Source organism: Branchiostoma floridae, chromosome 17, assembly GCF_000003815.2.
Source record: "Branchiostoma floridae strain S238N-H82 chromosome 17, Bfl_VNyyK, whole genome shotgun sequence".
Lineage (NCBI taxonomy): Eukaryota > Metazoa > Chordata > Leptocardii > Amphioxiformes > Branchiostomatidae > Branchiostoma > Branchiostoma floridae.
The window spans coordinates 8,460,271-8,481,666 of NC_049995.1; the positions used below are offsets into that span (position 1 = coordinate 8,460,271).

The following is a 21,396-nucleotide window of genomic DNA, read 5'->3' on the forward strand; positions in this document are numbered from 1 at the left end:
TCTTATTAATATCTACTGCTGACCAATCAGGCTGGAGAAAATTTGGCGCGAAATAAAAACGCGCCAAGCTCAGTGCGCCTGCCCAGATTTGTCAGGTCACGTTTGTTTTGGAGCGGTAGGTCCACACAAAAAACATGCCGAAACCTAACACTCTCTTCAACTATTTCTCCAAGTCTCCTGCTCCAGCCAAGAACAAGTCTTCCCCGACAGTCGGAGACACCCCGGAGTTTAAGGGGAAGGGAAACTCGCCCAAAGAAGGAGCGAAATCCGCCAAGACATCGCCGAAATCTGCCAAACAAAATGGCGGTGTGGGTAAGTTTGTCTTTAAATCGATGTCAAATAAATGTAAAATGGTTTTGTGCGTCTGCCATTTCTGTTTGATGCTCTTCTTAGAGTACATACTTGAAGGATATTTCCCATAGATATGACATTGGTGGCAACAAAAGCTCCCATTTCTTAGATCTTCTCAAGTAAAGTTGTGGGGAGGGGGGCATGTTGGAGTGATGAGATTTGCATAAAATTTATAGCCTTTGGTTGTGATCTTCTTTAGTCATATTACAGAAGTCATCATACATTATTGATTCGTTTAAACAATAAGGACACCTTTAAAATTACAGTCACAGCAGACCTTGCATCAACACCGTCAAAACAAAATGTATATTATTGCTGAGATATGATGAAAATGCATTATGCATTAAGAATAAAATTGAGAATACAGCACTGGCAACTGAAAAAAATCAGATGGTACCCAACTAGCTTTGTTACCATCCCACTGCCAATGCTAGCTGCCTCACGATATGGACTTACTATCATCTCGACTTACCATCTTACAGTATGACTTGAGTATGACATCTTCAGGTATTCACCAAACCAATATAAATACAATACTGTTATGAATTATGTCCTAATACAGTATACATGTATATATTCCATCTGCATAGCTATACAATACCAGCCAGGAGACCTACTGTGGTCCAAACTGTCCGGTTACCCCTGGTGGCCCAGTCTGGTTTGTAACCACCCCACGACCGGTTCACACATCAAACCAGGCAAGACCCCCATGGTGCACGTCCAGTTCTTTGATGAGCCGCCCAGTCGGTCATGGATCAGCCACAAGTGAGTAAAGAGAACACACATTATGCCAAACAAGATTTGTCAGTGACACTGCTGAAGAAATTTTGTTGGAGAGTTTTGTACCTCAACTATGAATTGAAGTGTAGACAAATTTTGGATAGTAAAATGGGAAACAAAAGTAAAACAAAGTCCAAGACATGGTTGATACCATCAATTGGCTCCTGTTTGAGTACAGGAGCTAATGTTGTTAGGTGGGTTTGGGAGGGCATATAGTAGTTAAGGTATAAAACCTGCTCTTCAATTAGTGAACTGAAGAAGGTTAAAACAAGAGACTTAAAGTTAAATGGTCCTGTGTTTGGGGAGAGCCACATCCCGGGTATGTAAAAGAACCCTTCACACTGATTGAAAGCTTAGGGGACCTTCCTGGTGTGAGTGAATCAAACCATTCCGAGGGTAAATGGGGTAGGGAATTACCCAAACAGCCTCGAAACCCCTGCTTCACCTATTAAGTCAGTTAGTGGAACTTGCCAAAGTTCAATGTTTCTGACTAAGAGAGAAAAGATGCTGCCACAGTTAGCGTAGTTAAGTGCCTAGAAAGAAGTGGTCAATGGCCTTGCACTGAGCAAAAACTTGTTAAAAAAGACAACAACAAACAACTCTTCCCTGCCATTCCCAGGATGACCAAGCCTTTCACAGAGGCCACAGCTAAGGATGCTGGTACGGGCGGCCCTCTCTTCACACCCAACCCGAAGGTACAGCGTGGCGCCAAGAACGCAGAGGGGGCGCTACAGTTGAGCCGTGAGGACCGCCTGGCACTGGTCGTGGAGCTGCTACCCTCTGAAGACGAAGAGGACATGGACGTTGATGGTAACTATGGCAACCGGGTCAACTGTTACCATGGCAACTAGCTTGATTTTGTTGAAAGATTGAAAAATTGAAAGATGTACGGATGTCGGTGTACAGACATTGCAGGGGGTTACGGACGCTAGTTGGGGTACGGACACTACTGGGGGCACAGACACTACTGGGGGTACGGACACTACTGGGGGTACGGGCACTACTGGGGGTACGGACACTATAGGGGGTTTAAACATTACTGGGGGTAAGGACACTGAAAAGGCAAATATTTGTTGAACATGCAAGCCATTGTTTCATTGGTTGAACAGCTTCTTGCCTTTCAGTCATTGGTTAATTTGCAAATTGTGATGGACAGTCAGGATTGGTCAATGGCAGAGTTATACCTGTTATCTGTTATACATGTATGTATAACTAAAATAGTGTCACTGCAATGATTGATTGAATCAACACAGTAAATATTGGCATGGCTTTTAATTTTTATAGGCCAATTCATGATTTGTTTTTCTCTCAGATATCCACAATGGTGTAGATGAGGAGTCAGGGAGTGAGTGTGAGGAAGAGGTGGCTACAAAAAAGGTAGCATTTTGTTTTGTTAGTTGCTGATCCTAGCAATTTCCTTACCATATTTTCTCGGTCAAAGTACACACTTTTGAATCTCTTAAAATTCAAAAGGTGCTGCAACTTGATACATGTATCTTCTGTTCACAGAGACCCTCCAAACTCCGGAGGAAGAAGGGAAGCAAGAGAATCAGGCTGGCTGTAGACTCTGGGAGTGAATCTGGCAAGTACTCAATATTGTATGTGAAGATTTAAGTGATTTTTGCCCAGTTTAGCTCGCGTAAAGAGCTACTCTTCCACTGGTCGTTATGTTCAGTATTTACAGGTTCATTGAACTGGGAACATCCCCTGGCTTTAGTTAAATGAATGTCTCTTACTACGGACTTTCCATGCATGATAGGAATTGCAACCTCTACGTTTGGAGACAGTGTCACCAACCATTTGACTACACATACTACCATTACTTGTCAAAATATAACTTAGTAACAGTATGTTAACGGGATGTCCCTGTGGCTCAACTGGTAGCAGCCTCACAGTTGAGCTCCTGGTTCCAATATTAGTTGGTAACTGGGAAACTCTGGTTCAATTCTGGGTGTTGCACCTGGTTTGGGCTGCACTTGTCTTTTAGAACTGAGACGGTACTTAAAATAGGGGTCGCGTGTTCAAGGAGGTGTGTGAAAGAGTGTCTCGAGCATATAAAATGGGCTTAGCAACCCCTCTCTGTAAAAATGTACCCTGATACTGAAACTGCCCTGTGTACCTCAAGGCTCTACAAGGGATTGAAGGAACAAACAATTGTAAAAAATGGCATAGTTCTAACTTGTTTGTTGTTGCTGTACAGAGGAAGAAGAGTTTAAACCTGACAGTGAAGATGATGACTCTGATGTCAGCTCAGGAGTGGATGAGAAGGACATCTCTGAACCTGAGACAGAGTCGGAGCCGGAAAGCCCCATCAAGGTGAGTTTTCAACTTATTGTGGGATGTCGAATGGCTGAGTGGCTAGGCTACCGGACATGAAATCAAGATGTCATGGGTTTGATTCCTTGCACTTTTGGCTAGACATTGTGTTCTTGGGAGAGGCACCTTACACAACTTGCATCGCTTCAGCCGTGTTTAAAAATTGATAGTTGACTGTGGTTGGAAAAGTACATGTAAAACGAGGTGGAAGGAGAGGGGATGGGCTCTGCCCTTCAATATCGTGCCCTAGGCACAGTGGATGAAAACCCACTGCTCCTTTGGTCTCAAAAAGGCTATAGAACTCCGTGTTAGTTCACACAAACTGCATGTTAAAAAAGGTAGGCACAAGTGCATTCCTCTCCAGCAAAGAATTTGTCAATATTGTAACTTGAACAAGATAGAAGACGAGTGTCATTTTATTGTTGACTGTTCACTATACAACGATGAGAGAAATATCTTCTTCAAATGTGTACAAGATAAGTTCTCATGCTTTATGCATTTAAATAGCACTGAAAAATTTACATTTCTAGTGCAGTTAGACAAACCATGTATTCTAAACTCCACCTGCAACTACATTTACGACGAAGAAGTTGAACCTGTACATACTAGTAGTAGTACTAGTATACTTTAGACTTTGTAGTTCCAGTCAAGTATGACAGTTTTCACAGATTGTACTTAGAATCACTAGGAGATGTACCCTATTCACATTGACCTGTACTTAGCTTGTTAGAAAGCAAAAACGTACAATAAAGGTCTTCATTCATTCATATAGGACTTACTCACTCCATGGAGTTCCCTCCTTGTCTGTCCTGGACTAGTTTTCTCTATACCTCTTTGTATTGGACTACCTTCTCCTTTACCTTTTAGAAATTGACAATTTTCTTGTTCAATGAATAACCTTTGTAATGATGAGGCAAGAACCTTTAAATTTCTGTAGGGAACTTTATTTCTACAAAGCTTTGATTAATTGTCCCAACGAAACTCTGTTAGCCTGTTTTGCCTGTGACTACTTAATGTTTGCTTCTACATGTATATGCAAGCATAGTCTTCATAACAATTTTTCTATCTAACTATTTCAGCCCACAAGGAAGAGGAAGAGGGAGCCTGCCAAGACGCCATCTCGAGGGAAAGCCAAGCCAGACCTGAGTTCCTTCAGTACACCCTCCTCCCGTCTTGGTACCCCCAGTAGTACAGCCACTCCTGGTGGTACAGTTAGAACTCCTGGGGCTCACCAGAACACCAAGAACAAACTGGCCATGTTCTCTGCACCTGAGGTAAGGTTGCACCCCCCCTCTCCGGGTATACCCCACTGCCGATTGTCCTCTCGTTAGAAAAAATGCTGGAGTAAAGGACAGCAAGATGAAAAAAAACCTCCTTTATTTGTTCTTTCAATATATTACATTGTGATTTTCCACTGTGTGACTTTGTTTGACCACTGTGAAATTGTTTGACCATTTCTGGCCTTGTTTTCCCAGTCTCCCTCTGCAGAGCAGGGTTCTGAAGAGAAGGCCAAGTTTGACCACGAAACATACGAATTTCTGCAGGAGGGAAACATCAGGTAACTTCAGTCAACTGTTTGTGCTTGTTGAACTCTCACATAGCAAAGTTGGAGCTAGCATAGTTTGAGTTTTTTAAAGTGGCCCTCTAAACTTGGTGGTCCTTATGTAGAGATGGTCACTTGTACAGGTTTGACTGTGTATCAATGGCCAGGTGGTCCTTATGTAGAGGTGGTCACTTGTACAGATTTGACTATATATCAATGGCCAGGTGGTCCTTATGTAGAGGTGGTCACTTGTACATGTTTGACTGTATATCTGGGGTCAGGTGGTCCTTATGTAGAGGTGGTCACTTGTAAAGGTTTGACCTTATTGATAATATTTATGTTTTGTTGTATTGTTGACAGGGATGCTAAGAAGAGATTACCGACTGATGAAGACTATGACCCCAGAACCCTGTATGTTCCTGACAGCTTTCTCATGAAGAACACTACACCGGTAGGTCAAAACTTTCTTCATTTTATCATGTTACACTTTTACACTACTAGCTTATGCACATACCAGGTTTGCACTGCAAGCTAGCTTGAACTCTTCAGTGCAAACCTGGTGTGTTTGTCACAAAGCAGTTTACCAAGTTAGATATATAAACAAACAAATACAAACATTGTTTGTGCCTTTTCAGCTGATGAGGAAGTGGTGGGAAGTCAAGTCCCAGCTATACGACACTGTTCTCTTCTTCAAGGTAAGCTCCTTTTTTCTTATGACCATTGATTTATTAACATTCTCCTTGATTACAAAAAATGGAGCAAGCTAAAGCCTTACTAATAATATAAATACAAATAAGGCATATCCTGAAGATTTTGGTTAGTTTGATGATTAAATGTTGAAATAATTTTTTGTGTTTTCATTAGGTTGGTAAGTTCTATGAGCTGTACCATATGGATGCCATCACAGGGGTCAACGAACTGGGACTCATTTTCATGAAGGTAAATACGAACATTTGAATCTTCAACTGCCTCCTAACAACAGTTGCTGTTGTTTCCATTGTAGTATCTAGTGGTAAATACAGTATGTTCTTCTACTTCTACTTTGAAATTACCATCCAGAAAGCCCCACAAGTGTCAACATCGTAGGTTTGTAAGCTTCCTGACTGTTTCTGTAGTAGGGTATACTTTACAGAGGGGTTTCTAGCCCTTTTCCTTTAAGGTGCTTGAGGCACCTCCTGAAATATTTTACATCTCTTCTGAAAGACGGGTGCAACCCCAACCAAGATGCTCTTCCCAGGATTTGAAACAGGGTCTTCCACAGGGCTTTAGCCAGCTCGAATTTCTTTTCCGTCAGCCAATTCCCATTGTCGCAAAAACTGCGAAAACACTATTCCAGGAGTTAGAGAGACTGAACTGAGACCTTGAAAAACAGGTTTTTATTGAGATTATCATATGCGAAAGGGCACCGACACACATTGTCAACAATAATAACAATAGCAAAACAAACAGTGTGTGGCTTTTACAGCCGTGGACGGCGTCCCCAAGCCGCCTGTAGCTTCCACCAAGGATTTTTGTCTGTCAAGGTTGACGGATTGATTTTAAAATTTTTCTGTCACAAGCAGCAAATTGCTGTTGACGGAAATACGGACGCTTGCTAGAGCCCTGGTCTTACAATTCTTTGTCAGTTGACATCATTTTGAGGATTGTCTTAGTGCAGAGAAAACTTTTCAACAGTTACTGCAGTTCACAGATGCTTTTTTTGGTCTCCCACCAGGGTTCTCAGGCCCACTGTGGCTTCCCTGAGATTGCGTACGGTCGGTACTCGGATACCCTCGTCCAGAAGGGGTACCGCGTGGCCAGGATCGAACAGACGGAGACAGTTCCACAATCAGAGGAAAGATACAGAAAATGTAATCTTTAGTCATTTTCATTTAACATTTTGATATAGATCCAATTTTTAGGTGTTTAGGAGTTCCCAAGTATGCAAATAAGACTACATGTACCATTGAATAACAGGATTTTTTGTACACAACCAACATTTCGGTGACCGCCTGTCATTCAGGGTAATTCTGACTGGTTCACATTGTAACATTAGTTCACCTTTATTCGCGGGGTACCCTTTATCCGTTGTGTTGCTAAACAGGGTATCCAGGGATATCAAGTCGATGGACGGTAGTTTCAAATTGTACTATTGTCAAAATATTGCAGTTTGAAACCATCATCTGCCGACTTAATATCCCTAAATATATTGTTCTTAAAAAGAAAGGATAAAGGTTACTCTGCTTATAAAGGTGAACTGGTGTTACTGCAGCATAGGTGTCACTGCTTACAGATGTGGTCCCAAAAGTATTATATATACCTAGGTAGTTCGCTGGGTAGTTTTGCTGTTTACAATGTGATCTGTTGTGGTTGTGTACAAAGATTTTTGTTATTGACTGAGTTGCCAACATAGGAAACGGATGTAAGACTTACCATTGAGTTAACAGTTGAAAGATGACACTGAGACTCAAGTTCTTAGATTTGCGTAATATACATGTCTGAATCAGCCTTTTCTGGACTGATTTACATACATTTACACTAAAAGTACTTATACAGCAGTACAATTAACTTGAAGATGTAGAAAATGAAACTCTATCCATGATTAGACATGTAGAAAATTGCATGTTAGGACCTATGACTTGTGTTTTGTGTTACAGTGGCTAAACCTACCAAGTTTGACAAAGTTGTGAGGAGAGAGGTCTGTAGGATCACTACTAAAGGTGAGGTAGTTGAGAGCTACTGTCAATATTTACAATTTCTCATTAAAAAAAAAAAAAAAGAAGAAAGTTTAAATTTAAAGAAAATGTGCAGCACCAGTCATTATTGTCAAGCTTTGCATACTTCAGATACCTAGGACATTCTTGAAATGACATGTTGATTTTACGTTACTTAAGGTAATAATTTTTTTTTGCTATTCCTTTAAGTTTTTCTTGACAGTCACTGGTAGATTAAACTGATATGTTGAAGAGTATTTTGCATGTCTGAGTGTCTCCCTATGTTATCTACTTTGAAATCTACATTTTCTAGTCATTTGGTGCTAAACAAAAGCCCATACTTAGAGATCCAGTGTAGTCTTGGTGTCGTCAACTATTATATCGTGTATGTTTCCTTATAATAATTTTTGTTTCTTTCCCTCAGGTACCAAGACATACAGTTTTCTGGAAGGAGACACAGGAGAGGCTGCTAACAGCTACCTACTGGCCATAGCTGAGAAGGTACATTCAACGTAATTGTTCACATCAAAAAGAGTCATTTACATAAAGCTAAAAGCTCCTACTTTTTTACTTTTGCTAAGCCAATATTTCCTTTCGAAGGAAAAGAGTCAAAAATAGTACGGTAAAAATTGGAATGAGACTGAATCAGCTCTCATACATTGTAGTAGAATCCTAAGGAACAAAGAAAAATGCTTTTTTAGGGCTGCTCTATTTCTATGAAAAAGCAAACTTTTTCAGTGCTAGCTGTTGTGTTAAGAGTTTGCCAACGATAGTCAATTGCTGGAGTTGATTTTGACGTCATGATTTCTGCTGTTCTGTTTTTTCAGGCCAATGAAGACATAGCAGGAGACCAGAGTGTGTATGGAGTCTGTTTTGTTGACACGTCCATCGGGAAGTTTCATGTAAGTTACCAACCTCTGTTAAAAGTCACAGTCAGAGTCCTTCCCACAACAGATCATGCATAGGGAGGCACCAGTAACCGGTCCTGTAGCCCATACGACTTTTATGCAATCACTACAGCAGGGGGCTAGTCCACTGGTAGTGGTGTGTGTTTGACTACCATGATACTGACTGCTATTCAGAGAAAGCAACATGTACCATGTTTAAAAAGTTTTGTATGACTTTGCCGGGGATCAACCTCATGACCTACCTAACATGCAAAGCAATCACTGTACTTACTTGGCCAACAAATCTCTGTCCCTTGTGTTATGATTGACGATTTCAGTTTTGAATTTATGATAACTAGTTCTACATTGTCAGATAAATTTAGTGGTGCCTGGCATTTATATGGCAACACATATAACACATGCAATGTAATTTTAATGGTACTTGTAAACATACAGTCACTAACAAGTACCATTCAATTCAATCTTTGGCTTTTGTCTTCACTCCAGATAGGACAGTTCCAAGATGATCGACACAGCTCCAGACTACGAACACTGATTGCACAGTACACACCTTCCCAGGTGATGTCTTATATCTTTACCTATTTGAAAAGGTGAACACATACTACTAGAAAGGTAACATTTGCAAGCAAATAAGTAATGTTTGCCTTCACATGGTCTAGCCTAAGAAACTACTGCTCTGTATATTCTTTATACTATTAGTCTCAAACACATAAATTATACATGTATATAGTGACCAGCCTCTTCAGCTTTGTCCTGCCACTTGCTACATAATATACACAACAGGTGTCTGCTACTTGACCAGTTGCCATGGTGACAGCCATCTGATCAAGGTCATTGCCTTATTTGTTCAGAGAAGAAGAGGAAGAAACAGAGCAAAAACAGTATGTTTCCTTTCTGTGAAGACAAACATAACAAACTAACAAATGCCAGCAATAATGTTGCCTAGTCATTGTCAAGACATCTTAACAGACTTAAGAATGTTGAATATGAATATCTTTACTCCAGGTCCTGTTTGAAAGAGGGAAGCTGTCTTCTAAGACTCAGAGCATCTTGAACAGTAACCTAAGCACAGCTCTGAGGGAGGCCCTGTCTAGTTCGGAGTTCTGGGATGCACCAAAGACACTGAAGTTCCTTGCCGAGAAGAGCTACTTCAGTGAGACTGGTACTGAAGATGAGGAGGAGACAGGAGATAGCTGTTGGCCACAGGCACTTAAGAAGATGACTTCTGATGGTACAGTAACAATTGTCCCGTCTATACATGTGCATGATCTTATATGTATAGAATTGAAGTGTACTAGAAGTCATTCACTTCAAGTCTGTTGTTACTTATGATTTTGTGTATGTGTGTGTCTTTCTGAGTGAGTTTCTGTGTGTATAAGGTGGGTATCTCACTTAAGTTGTGGTATGTTGGCGACCTTGCTTTTGTAGGGCAATTTGAGAAGGAATTATCTTCATAAAACAAATCTTTAATTTACACTTTGTGTGTTCTGTCGTCTTATAACTCATACTTGTAAGTTTTGCATGATATTCCCAGTCATATAAAGTCAAGGGAAACACATAACGTTAGTTCACCTTTATCCATTGGGTAACCTATATTTGTTGCTTTTAAAAACAGGGTATTAGGGGTTATCAATTCGATGGACGTTAGTTTCAACTTGCAATATTTTCAGAGTATTGCAGTTTAAAACCACCACCGTCGACTTGAAGGGCCTAAATACCCTGTTTTCAAAAAGCAACGGATATAGGTTACCCAATGGATAAAGGTGAACTAGCGTTACACGTACAAATGCAATCCAATGTAAGATGCAGCAACTGACCAAGGCTGCCAATGCAACCCAGCCTAGTGAGATGTGTTTGGTTGTGTGTATGAGTGAGTGTCCTTGTATGTACCTGAGTGAGTGCATGCGCCTGTGTGTTTGAGTGACATGTTTCTGACCTACTGAATTGCTTGAAGAAGGTATATGTTTGTTTTTGTTTGTTACAGCTGACTCTCTGGGCCTAACTGCATCAGATGACTATGAGCTGGGTGTGAGTTCTCTGGGAGCAGTTGTCTGGTAAGAATTAGTACCTCTTTGAAAACTTCAAGCCCCAAATACCCTCCAAATACCTTTGTTCTTTAATTCACAACTCATGTTATCTTCAAAAAAATATTGCTTTGAAAGTTTGATAGTACAAAAAATGCCACAGCCAACCATACCTCCTATTATAATAGTAGTGTATGTCCCTCTAGAACCGCAGAATATGGTCACAAAATTTGCCCAAGTAGAACATTAAAAATGTACCATTTCTTTTAAATGGTTGAAAAAAATATCATTTCCCAAACTTGAATTGGTCAGAATTGGTGTGTAAGATTTGAAGGTAGTTGGATTTTAGTAGCTCTTCTACAATGAAATTCCTTGACATAAGTGCCTAGACTAGATGTTGTGTGTGACACGTGACACTTGTGACACTTAGGCCACCCAGGCGTTTGAAAATAAACAAACAAACAAACAATCAAACATTCGTCACTCACACCAGGTGTAAAAATGGCCACCTCACTTCTGTTGGAGAGGTACAAATTGATGAAAGGAGAGGGTTGGGCTTCGCCTTTCAATACTGTGCCCTAGGCACAGTGGATAACAACCCACACCCCTATATAGGACTACCTTTTTTGAAGCAAGTAGGAAGTAAAGAATCTTTTCTTTGCAGGTACCTGAAGAGATGTTACATAGATGAAGAGATGTTGTCCATGTGTAACTTTGAGGAGTACACACCTGTAGACAGCCAGGCTGGAGTGACTGAGAAATCTGCACCTGACTTCACCACAGGCAAACAGCATATGGTAAGACATTTATGTGACATGTATGATGCTAGTGAAGGTCCTCATTGACTTCTGATGGACGAACATCATGATGCTAGTTCACCTTTATCCTTGGGGTAACCTATATCCGTTGTATTTGAAAGCAGAATGTCGTAGAATAGCAGGTTGAATTCCAAGGTCCTAGAAGATGTGAAACAAAAATGAAAGACCTATCGTTATGTAAACCATACTCTTTGTGTTCTGTCAATTAATTGTTCAACCTTCCTGACCACATACACTTCATAATGTAGGCAGCTTTCTTTTGCGAAACTTTTTTTATTCGCACGCTCGCATCAGTTTTGGGGTTCCCAGAGGATGCCATTCATATGATCAAATCAACATGGCCTAATGAAGAAAACATGGTCGCTCTAATGCATGGTTGTGTGAAATAAAAATGGTAGTAGGCATTCTATAATAGACCTTCATGCCTTTACATAATAAGTGAACTGTCCAATTTGTGCTTACAGGTATTGGATGGTGTGACCTTGAACAACCTTGAGATCATAGAGAACAGTGTGACAGGGTCACGGGAGGGCACCCTGCTGGACAGGCTGGACATGTGCTGTACTCCGTTTGGTGGGTTAAAAAGAATTTATTGCCTTATAACATGGGTACCTGGGCACCATCCTGATAGTAGTATGCTCCAACGTCTATCATACATTATGTACAGTTGCTTCTCTGCTATTCAGTCTGGGAACCTTGATGTCTCTAATGTCTGGAATATTTTTGAAAATTTTGGACGAGGGTGCTGATTGGTCTCTACACATGAATGAATTAAGGAATGGGTTCGTTCAAACAGGCGTTCCAACACCGGACAAGCCCTCCGTCCGCTTGTAGGAGGGCTTTTTTTCATCGAAGGAGCGCTAAACAACGTAGTACATACCTGTAATTTGCTCATTAACTGACATCACCACCAAAAGATATGAATATAAAGAACTGCACAGTTTTCCACCTGGGTAGCAGAAGCGAACGTAGGTGCAAACTACTACCCGGATGGTACCTAGGCTAATGTTCTTAGGCTATCTTGTAGATTTATGACGCTTAACATGTAGTATCCAATGGTCAATTTTTTTTTTCAGGCAAGAGACTGTTTAAGCAGTGGCTGTGTGCTCCCCTGTGCAATCCTGCCTCCATCAATGATAGGTAATGTACCATTCCTATCATAAGGGAAATCTTAAAATTTTATGAAAGACTTCAACTGTTTTCCAACACAGGCAGGCTAGACTTACAAATTTTCAGCTGGTCCACTGATCATGATCTTCTTTGCGATAGCTGAGGACCTCATTACCTTCCAACAGAGTATTTTGAGGCCTGCCAGTGATACTGTGAATCTTGAATTATTCACAGCAGTTTGTCTTTTTGTGCTACTCTATTGTTTTGGCTGCAAACCACAAAAACCTTCTTTCCACTCTTACCACTTAAATCTCCACCAAGCTGCATCATTTTAGTATAGTTTTGTAACTTGTTGACTCCTCCTCAGACTGGATGCAGTAGAGGACCTGATGGCCTGCAGGGATGTGGTTGCCGAGGTAACGGAGATCCTCAGGAAAGTTCCTGATCTGGAGAGGCTGCTACAGAAGTAAGTTTTTTTTTATAGAAAATTATACCAACGGACATAAGCATTAAGAATCTTGTCCATAGTGACCGCCTGTACACATACACCAAGTTTTATTGGTCCTGAGTGGTCTTCTTGGACAGTATTGACAGTGTGTATGTATGTGTGTGTGTGATATATTTATAACCAGATTAGTGTCACTGGGTATTTAGGAGGTTGCAATTTCCAACCTTACAGGGTCTTACCAAAGACTGTTGCATACTGCTTTTTCTGCTCATAGTTCTTAGCACTTGGGAAAAAGATTATATCAGTTGAACAGATGTAAAAATGGACACCTGACTTTTTGGGGAGATACAATGTGATGGGAGGAGAGGGATGGGTCCCACCTCCTAATACCATGCCCTAGAGTCTAGACATAACAAATTTCTACCCACTGCCCTGACGGCCTCAAATTCTATGGTACCTTTACCTTTACTTATTACCTGTCAGTAAGTACCCCATACACTGTGAGATGTGGGAAGGACTTAACCAGTCAACTTGAATCTCGGATTGCAGGATCCACACATTAGGTTTGGCTCGGCGGAACAAGGACCACCCTGACGGCCGGGCGGTGTTCTTCGAGGACGTGAACTACAGTAAGAAGAAGATTTCTGACTTCCTGTCTGCGCTGGACGGCTTCAGGAGCGCCATGAGGATCGTCAGGATGTTCAAGGACAAAGTGGATGACTTCAAGTTGGTTCATTGTTCTTACTGTACATGTATAGCCGGTAAAACCACCATTTGGTATAACACACTAGTCTAGCTTCTGTATTTGTATCTGTATAGCCGGTATAACCATGCTTTGGCATAATGCACCAGCTTCTGCATTTGTATCTATCAGTCAGTGCAGTTTCCACTTATTGTAACACAGCTTCTGTATAACAAACCAGCTTTTGCATCATTCTGTATGATAGGTATAACCATTAAGCCTACATTGTAAGACACCAGCTTCTCTATATGTATTTATAGCTGGTATAACCACATTTTGGCATAACGCAAACGCACCAGCTTCTGTGTAACCACATTTTGGTGTAACATGCCAGTTTCCGTATCTGTATATTGTATACCGGTAGTTGGTGTAACCACCCTTTGGCATATTGTACCAACTTTGCTGGTTATATTACACTGAACGACCTTATATTTTGAGCAGTAGCCTTGTAGATGTACTAGATGATATTTATTGTCATAGCATGAACTCAGACAATCCCGGCTGTTATCACTCACCCCACATGCACATACATGTTACTGGAAAGATTTGCAGTCTTCGAGATTGGAAGATAAGACATGGTCCGTTGTTTATTTGACTTGTCAGTGAAGGCGAGTTTGAAAGTCAGTGAGTTTGAAATTTTGTACTTAAATAGCGTCTGTCTTCTCTGTCGTGACCAGTTGAAGATGTTGAGCAAATGGTTGAGATCACTTCACCATGTTTTCTTTCTTTCTTTCTTAAGGTCCAAGCTGTTGAAGCAGTCCATCTCCTTAGAGAGCGACAAAGAAGGGGGAGGGCGATTCCCAAACCTGTCGTTTCAGCTGATGTACTTCGACCGCGCGTTCGACCACAACGCTGCAAGAAAGAACGGTGTGATCATCCCGAAGGAAGGAGTGAACCGTGACTACGACGAAGCGCTGAGTGACATCAAGTCAGTCCACCGGGAAATGGACAGATACAAGGACAGACAGAAGCAGAGGATGGGCTGCTCGGTGGGAAGAGTTACCTTAGATAATGTCTTGTGTTTTAACCTTTGTGTTGCTAAGGTAGCCACTTTGCACCAAATATGTGTTGGTTATGGGGTTAGACAGCAAGAAGGTTATAAAGCTGGTAGTCTAAATGTTGATGTTTTTTTTTTTTCTTCTTTAGGCCCCACCAATTTGATTTCTTGGTTCTCGGATTTACTGCTTACTTTTTTTCTGATTAGAAAGATTGCATGACTGTACCATTCAGGATATTGATCATTTTAAAACCAACAGTTGAAGCAATTTCTTATTTTCTTCTTGGGTCCTTTTTTTTTCTATCTATCAATGCCTTATTACAAGTTGAAAATTTATTGTTTGAAACATTCACCAGCCTTGTATGTTGTTCATGACTATTGTCTTTGTTTATCATCTGATAGAAAGTCTCTTAATTACACTTCTTCTAGGTGCTATTTTTGGCTTTGGAGTTAGTCAGTGGTGGTATTTATGACTGTGATGTAATATTTGTACAGACCATATCGTTCTGGAGTTCCGGTAAGACGCGGTACTGTCTGGAGATCCCTGAGTCGGCGCTAAAGCGACACGTTCCAGACGAATACGAGCTCTCGAGTTCTAAAAAGGGGTTCAAGCGCTACACGACTCAGGAGATTAAGGACATGGTGAAGACACTGGAGGAAGCTGAGGGAAGGAGGGAGGCAGCACTCAAGGACACCATGAGGACCATCTTCCACAGTTTTGATGAGAGGTAAGTCGATGAAGATTAGACATCCAGGTAATAAGATAAGCCAAAAGGCACGTACTCGTAAAAAAACGGATGTTATCTGAAACGTCTGATTGTTTCCAAAATCATATCCAGCTGCTTGAGTAACTGCTTTTTGGCGATGAGAGGTAGATTTTGATCATCTTGTGCTGGTTGCATCCCTACTGGTACACTGGTCTTGTTGGACCGGTCCAGAAAAACCAGACCTGAAAAAAAATCAGTAGACTGGATGTTGGACCAATTCAAATATGAACAGATAATACTGGCAGGCATTCATGTCTGGACCTGAATTTTCTGTACTGGTACACAGCCCTAGTTGATTGTCATTTTTACCAGAAGCTCCCACTTGGTTTAAAATAGAGGCAGTTAGTGTTGTTAACATGACTGGATATAATTTGAAATGTTGGATACTCCACCAAACAGAATCCAAGGAGAGTGGGATGCAGCTGTCCAGTATGTGTCAGTCACTGTGTTAGATGTAATGATTTAGCGTTCAAAATTTGTGTACTCACTCTACCAACATTCTGCCTTAGTGCTAGTGATTTGAAGCAACTGTTATGTGTGATACAGAACAATATGATGCAGTACAACTAAATCTTGTTTCATTGACAAAAAACTAATAATTCAACATCATGTCCTACTAGTTACAAAGAGTGGGATGCAGCAGTGCAGTGTGTGTCAGTGTTGGATGTCCTGATGAGTCTGATGCAGTACAGCCTGTGTGGGGACGGGGACATGTGCCGTCCAGAACTGGTCACTCCTGAGAAAAACATGCAGGTAAAGTAGAACCTTTAAAAAGTAGAACTTTTTACCTTTGTGAAATCTGAGGTATTGTTTTTTTATCTGTGTGTTTGTTTGTTCTGGTGTGTGTTTGCATTTTTTTGCATTGTAATGGCAGGATGTAAGGTTGAAAATGGCGTGTAACTGGAGACTTGCAGGATGGGAAGGCTGGTTTGGCCTGGGTCCAAAGTTGATTGTCCCAGGTTCAAAGTCCTGAAGAAAGGCAAAAAACTGCATGGACAAAATTAATGAGAAATTCAGAAGGAAAAAATGAAAAATCCGCAAAAGTTTTGTATACAATGTATTTCACAAAGGTTTTAGATCTTCGATTTCTTCTTCAAATATGTGTCTTGTTTATTCTGTATTTGAGATAGTGCCTATTTTTCAATTGACTCTAAAATTACTTAACACTCAAGAATACGTGAAAGGTTTTCAAAAATTCTAGGGTAGTGTCTTTACAAATACCATGTATATGGTTGACTAGTTCAGTAATATCTTAATATCATACAACTCTATGTACGGTGTATGGATAGCCTGTAAAATATGTTTTCATACTTTTATTATCTTTTTCTTTCCCAGCCGTTTATTGAGATCCGTGAAGGCCGCCACCCCTGTATCTGTAGGACATACTCAGGAGGAGACTTCATACCCAATGATACTGTGGTTGGCACCTCCGCGGTATGTGGCTCATCTTGTTTTACTTTAAATTATTTCTTTACTTCCAAATCAAATCATGTGAAGAAAACAAACATTATGTATCTATTACAAAATGTTCTTTGTGCATTGTCCCATAAATAAACAAAAACCAAACTAACATTGTCATGGACATGTAGTAGTAGTATACACATGTAGTAGTATCCATTATTTGTATTCATTTAACAAAATGATGACATAAGCTCTCTATTGATCGACAAGCAAACTTCAATTTTGTGAAACGACTTCTTGCATGTTGCCTTGGTTGATAGAAATCATTTTGTCCCTGTCTTTAGGCTGTTACTGTTACATTTCATTTTAAAACCACTGTGAAAGAGTCAATTGATATAGGACTGTTCAGCCATAAACTTAGCTGTAGGGCTGATATCAATTAAGATTTTATTATGGTCAATACTGACTAAAGGAGGCTATATACATTAATACAAAGCTGATGATGATGTAAACTGTGATTGAGATGGTATTTTGGATTCTTTTCTTTCATTAGGATGAAGATATGGAGGAGTCTGGGGGTACTGACGCTAGCAGCGTTGTCCTGGTAACGGGGCCCAACATGGGGGGCAAGTCGACACTCATGCGCCAAGTGGGCATTATCACCGTCATAGCCCAGCTGGTAAGTTGGCAGCTTTTTAGTGCATCCCAGCCAAAAATAAAGGTTAAAAACATTATAACCTTTGCCATGAAGGTTATGCTTTTGGTAAGGTTTGTATGTGTGTATATTTGTGGATGAATGTCATATCTCAAAAAGAATTATATGGTTCTGTTCCAGGGATGTTATGTGCCTGCACAGTCTTGCCGCCTGACTCCCATAGATCGAGTCTTCACCAGACTGGGGGCAAGTGACCGCATCATGTCAGGTTAGGACTGAACATATGCAAGCTGTACTATAGACAAACTCTATAAACATATACACAAACTCTACAAACTTTACTACAGACAAATTCTATAAACTTTACTATGGACAAATTCTATTAACCTTACTTAAGACAAATTCTATAGTGAGGTCTGCGTGGCTAAAGAGAGGGTTATTGTGTAGTTTTCTAATTCAAGAAGATGTTTGACATACGTATGTACAATACATACTTTGTACTGCCTCACAGGTGAGAGTACGTTCTTCGTGGAACTGAGTGAGACATCCAGTATCCTCCAACATGCTACTTGCCACTCACTGGTGCTACTGGATGAACTCGGTAAGTCTAACTCTCTTCATATGTTCCTGTGTTACATTGGATAGTCCTTTGATCTGCCAAGTGTCTTGAAGTTCTTATCTTGAAGTCTGGTAGGTGTGTTAGGTCTGCCATAAAGGTGAAACAGTCATCTCCACTTAGGGGAAATCATGATGCTTTTTTCGAGTAGATAGTGCAATGTGGCTTCACTTGTGTTTTTGGCCAAGCACCAGGTCACCCCTACTCTTCTTGATAAGTGTGCTGGGTTCTCTTACATACAGAGTTTTGATTCTTCAAACTACAGCACCCTAATCCTGGAACTAAATAATAGCAGAAATGCTCTTTGATGCCTATTCTTATTAAGTGTAAAGCACTATTAGTCATGACTCTTTGATGCGTTTCAGGACGAGGAACTGCAACCTATGATGGTACGGCCATCGCATGTTCTGTCGTTAAGGAGCTGTCGGAGAACCTGCGCTGTCGTACGCTGTTCTCCACACACTACCACTCACTGGTGGAGGAGTTCTCTCATGACCCTAATGTCCGACTGGGTCACATGGTACGCCTGGTCTTTTTCATTTGTTTGAGATTTACCACATTTGTGGAAGGATTGATGTAATAGGTGACTATTGCCTTGTCAACATGTTAACCATGAGACGAAACTGTAAGGTTTGGTCCACTCACACTGAGATGGATCCCAAATTTTTTTGATTGTGTGGTGGGTCCTTCCATGTGTTCAAGATCCAGCTTACACACATACACAGATCTGACACACACACACTAACTCACACACAAAAACAGGCACAAACACTTGCACACAATCATACAAATGCACACACACACATGCACACAAACATACACATGCAGACAAAAGCCCCAAACATACTTTTGTCTCTGAGTAATCATTTGTAGAGCACTTGTTACAATATTCTTTTATCACAGTTCATTAAACTAAGAAGAAAGTGTGTGTCTAATTCTGTTTAACTGGCAATTGTACTTTACTTCCCTCCAGGCATGTATGGTAGAGAATGAGAATGATGAAGACCCCAGCCAGGAGACCATCACCTTCCTCTACAAGTTTGTGAAGGGGGCGTGTCCCAAGAGCTATGGCTTCAATGCTGCCAGACTGGCTGACCTGCCTGAGGAGGTTAGCACATTATAGATTGATACATTTTAGATATTATAAGATAGATAGTTTATTCTTTAACACAATATAAAGTACATCATTGTAACCCTAAGGCTAAATCATAGATACACAATAAAACCACCTATTTAATACAAAAACTGTGAATGAAGATGTATTGTTATATTTACATTTTAAAAAACAGTAACACACCAGATTCATTGTTCACAATGTGTTCAGGAGCTGTACACAATGTGGTACAGTAGTGTTCATGCAAGTCTGGTCTCTGACTGGAGTTTCTAAGCTTCCTGCCACTTACCCTTGTTTGGGGGGCAGCGAATTGGGTGTCTTATTTGCACACACATTACGATCTTTATTCAAGTGCTGATTGTTTTTCTTGCTGCCTTACACCCCACGAAAAACAAATTTTGTAGCAAAACCGTACCACAGTAGAAGTGTAACTTGATGTCACATAGCCATGTTGTCTCAGACACTTCATTAGTAGATAGCAATAAATTCAATAGCAAAGGTTTGCCTTTTGAATCACTGATTTCCTTTTTCTGCAGGTGATTCGTGTTGCCCAAGACAAGGCCAAGGAGTTTGAAGAGAACACAGAGAGGCTGAAACTCTTCAGGTGAGACAGTTATGAATGTTTTTCCCATCTTTGAAAATAGATACAACATTAATTTTAAGAAATGATCTTTAGGAGAAGCAATTTCAGAGAAGATTAAGCATAAAATACAGACTATAAGTCAAACTTTTGTGTCCTAAAATTTTGTAGTGGCTGTAATGAGCTTTTAATTTTAGATATATTGCTATGTTTTCTATGGTATGTGTCACTCAGATTATCTTAGTGTAGTAGATACTTTATATGATGAATCTTTGTTTTTCTAGGGCCTTCAACAAACTGTGTGTGACCAAGCCTTCAGCTGTCAACGAGTTTGTATCACTTCAGAACCTCATCAAGGTGGCTTAGACCTTTCAAACGAGTCATATCTTCAAGTTGTCTTAGGCCATGCACTGCCTGGAGGCCTGGTTTCAAGGAGTCTTAACCCACTGCCATACTTAACTAGTGCCATATCTTAAGATGAACAAACTTCATTGAAACATGTTGTGGAAAAGAAACTGTGACTTATCAATTTTGTTGTGGATGCCCAGTGTACATGATGATGATTGTATTAACATGCAACATCTAGTTCACACCATACCTTGTTTCCATGTATTTCTAACTGTTGACTGTACACTCCAGTAAGGATATAGGTTACTTTTTAGTGTAAGAGCAGCCATGTATGTAGAAAAAGATATTGTTTTTGATTCCGCTGAAGCTCTCAAAAACTGTTTGATCTCTAATGATACCATCATACACAAAACATTAGTTCTGCATACCAGTAAATGTATTGTGAGATGAATGTACTAAAATTGTCTGATGACAAAAGATATGTAATTTCTAACAGACATTTTGTTTCCCCTCAAATCAATTTTATGATCATACTGAAATGTTGTGTTAGGCTTTATGTGGAATATTTGATCATTCACACAGACTACAAAAGACAGATACTTTCTGATTATTAAGTTAGATGAAGTTATAAGATTATCACTTCACAGTAGAATGTATATGTAGTTAGAAATTCTCTATTCAGTGGCAATTGAGAAGAAATATATTCTGGTTCTGCCAACTACCCTACTGTGTTATTTCTTTTGTTGTCACCATCATTTTGACCTGCAGCATCAAAAAGTCATCAAAGTTTCATAACTAAGGTTTTCAAAATTATCATTTGGTGTACATGTGGGGACAAGGGGTACAGTATGGTAGATGTCAATTGAATACAGGCTTTTCAGTTGACGTCATCTGCGCCATGTTGGATTACAGCGTATGTCTGTTAACCACACCAAGATGCTACTGCTTAATTCAATTAACGGCCAACATGGTCGTTGTCATATTTAAATTATAATCAGTACAGCAATGAAAAGCCTGTATACGTTGATACGATTATGAAATGAAAGTTTGTTAGGTAGATACAAGTGAATACAATATGGTATTGATATTTTTATTTTGGCATACTGATAAAAAGAAGCTATGTACAATGTCACACCTTTGCGAGGTTTCAAAACTTTTGAAATAGTAATAGGATATTTTCTGTAC

The 21,396-nt window shown here is 40.2% G+C and overlaps 1 protein-coding gene across 1 annotated transcript; it reads left to right on the forward strand.

The window, feature by feature from the left end:
- The first annotated feature begins 66 nt into the window (after window positions 1-66).
- Window positions 67-20,929, forward strand: LOC118404634 (DNA mismatch repair protein Msh6-like). The gene is made up of 34 exons (XM_035803866.1): window positions 67-312; window positions 942-1,116; window positions 1,751-1,941; window positions 2,444-2,508; window positions 2,641-2,713; window positions 3,332-3,447; window positions 4,527-4,721; window positions 4,923-5,005; window positions 5,351-5,441; window positions 5,626-5,685; window positions 5,855-5,929; window positions 6,705-6,840; window positions 7,627-7,689; window positions 8,108-8,184; window positions 8,511-8,585; window positions 9,078-9,149; window positions 9,597-9,822; window positions 10,576-10,645; window positions 11,280-11,412; window positions 11,898-12,006; window positions 12,510-12,573; window positions 12,911-13,009; window positions 13,541-13,717; window positions 14,473-14,722; window positions 15,226-15,458; window positions 16,118-16,250; window positions 16,833-16,931; window positions 17,452-17,577; window positions 17,734-17,821; window positions 18,065-18,154; window positions 18,535-18,689; window positions 19,143-19,277; window positions 19,820-19,887; window positions 20,148-20,929. Exons 1-34 carry the CDS (start codon window positions 135-137, stop codon window positions 20,227-20,229), a joined length of 4,062 nt encoding a protein of 1,353 aa, XP_035659759.1. The 5' UTR covers window positions 67-134; the 3' UTR covers window positions 20,230-20,929.
- Window positions 20,930-21,396: the final 467 nt, after the last annotated feature.

Coding starts and splice junctions, on each gene's coding strand:
- LOC118404634 (XM_035803866.1), top strand. CDS start 135: ATGCCGAAACCTAACACTCTCTTCAACTATTTCTCCAAGTCTCCTGCT. Junction 9,823..10,575: donor TAAGAAGATGACTTCTGATG/GTACAGTAACAA, acceptor TGTTTGTTACAG/CTGACTCTCTGGGCCTAACT. Junction 16,932..17,451: donor CTGTGGTTGGCACCTCCGCG/GTATGTGGCTCA, acceptor TTCTTTCATTAG/GATGAAGATATGGAGGAGTC.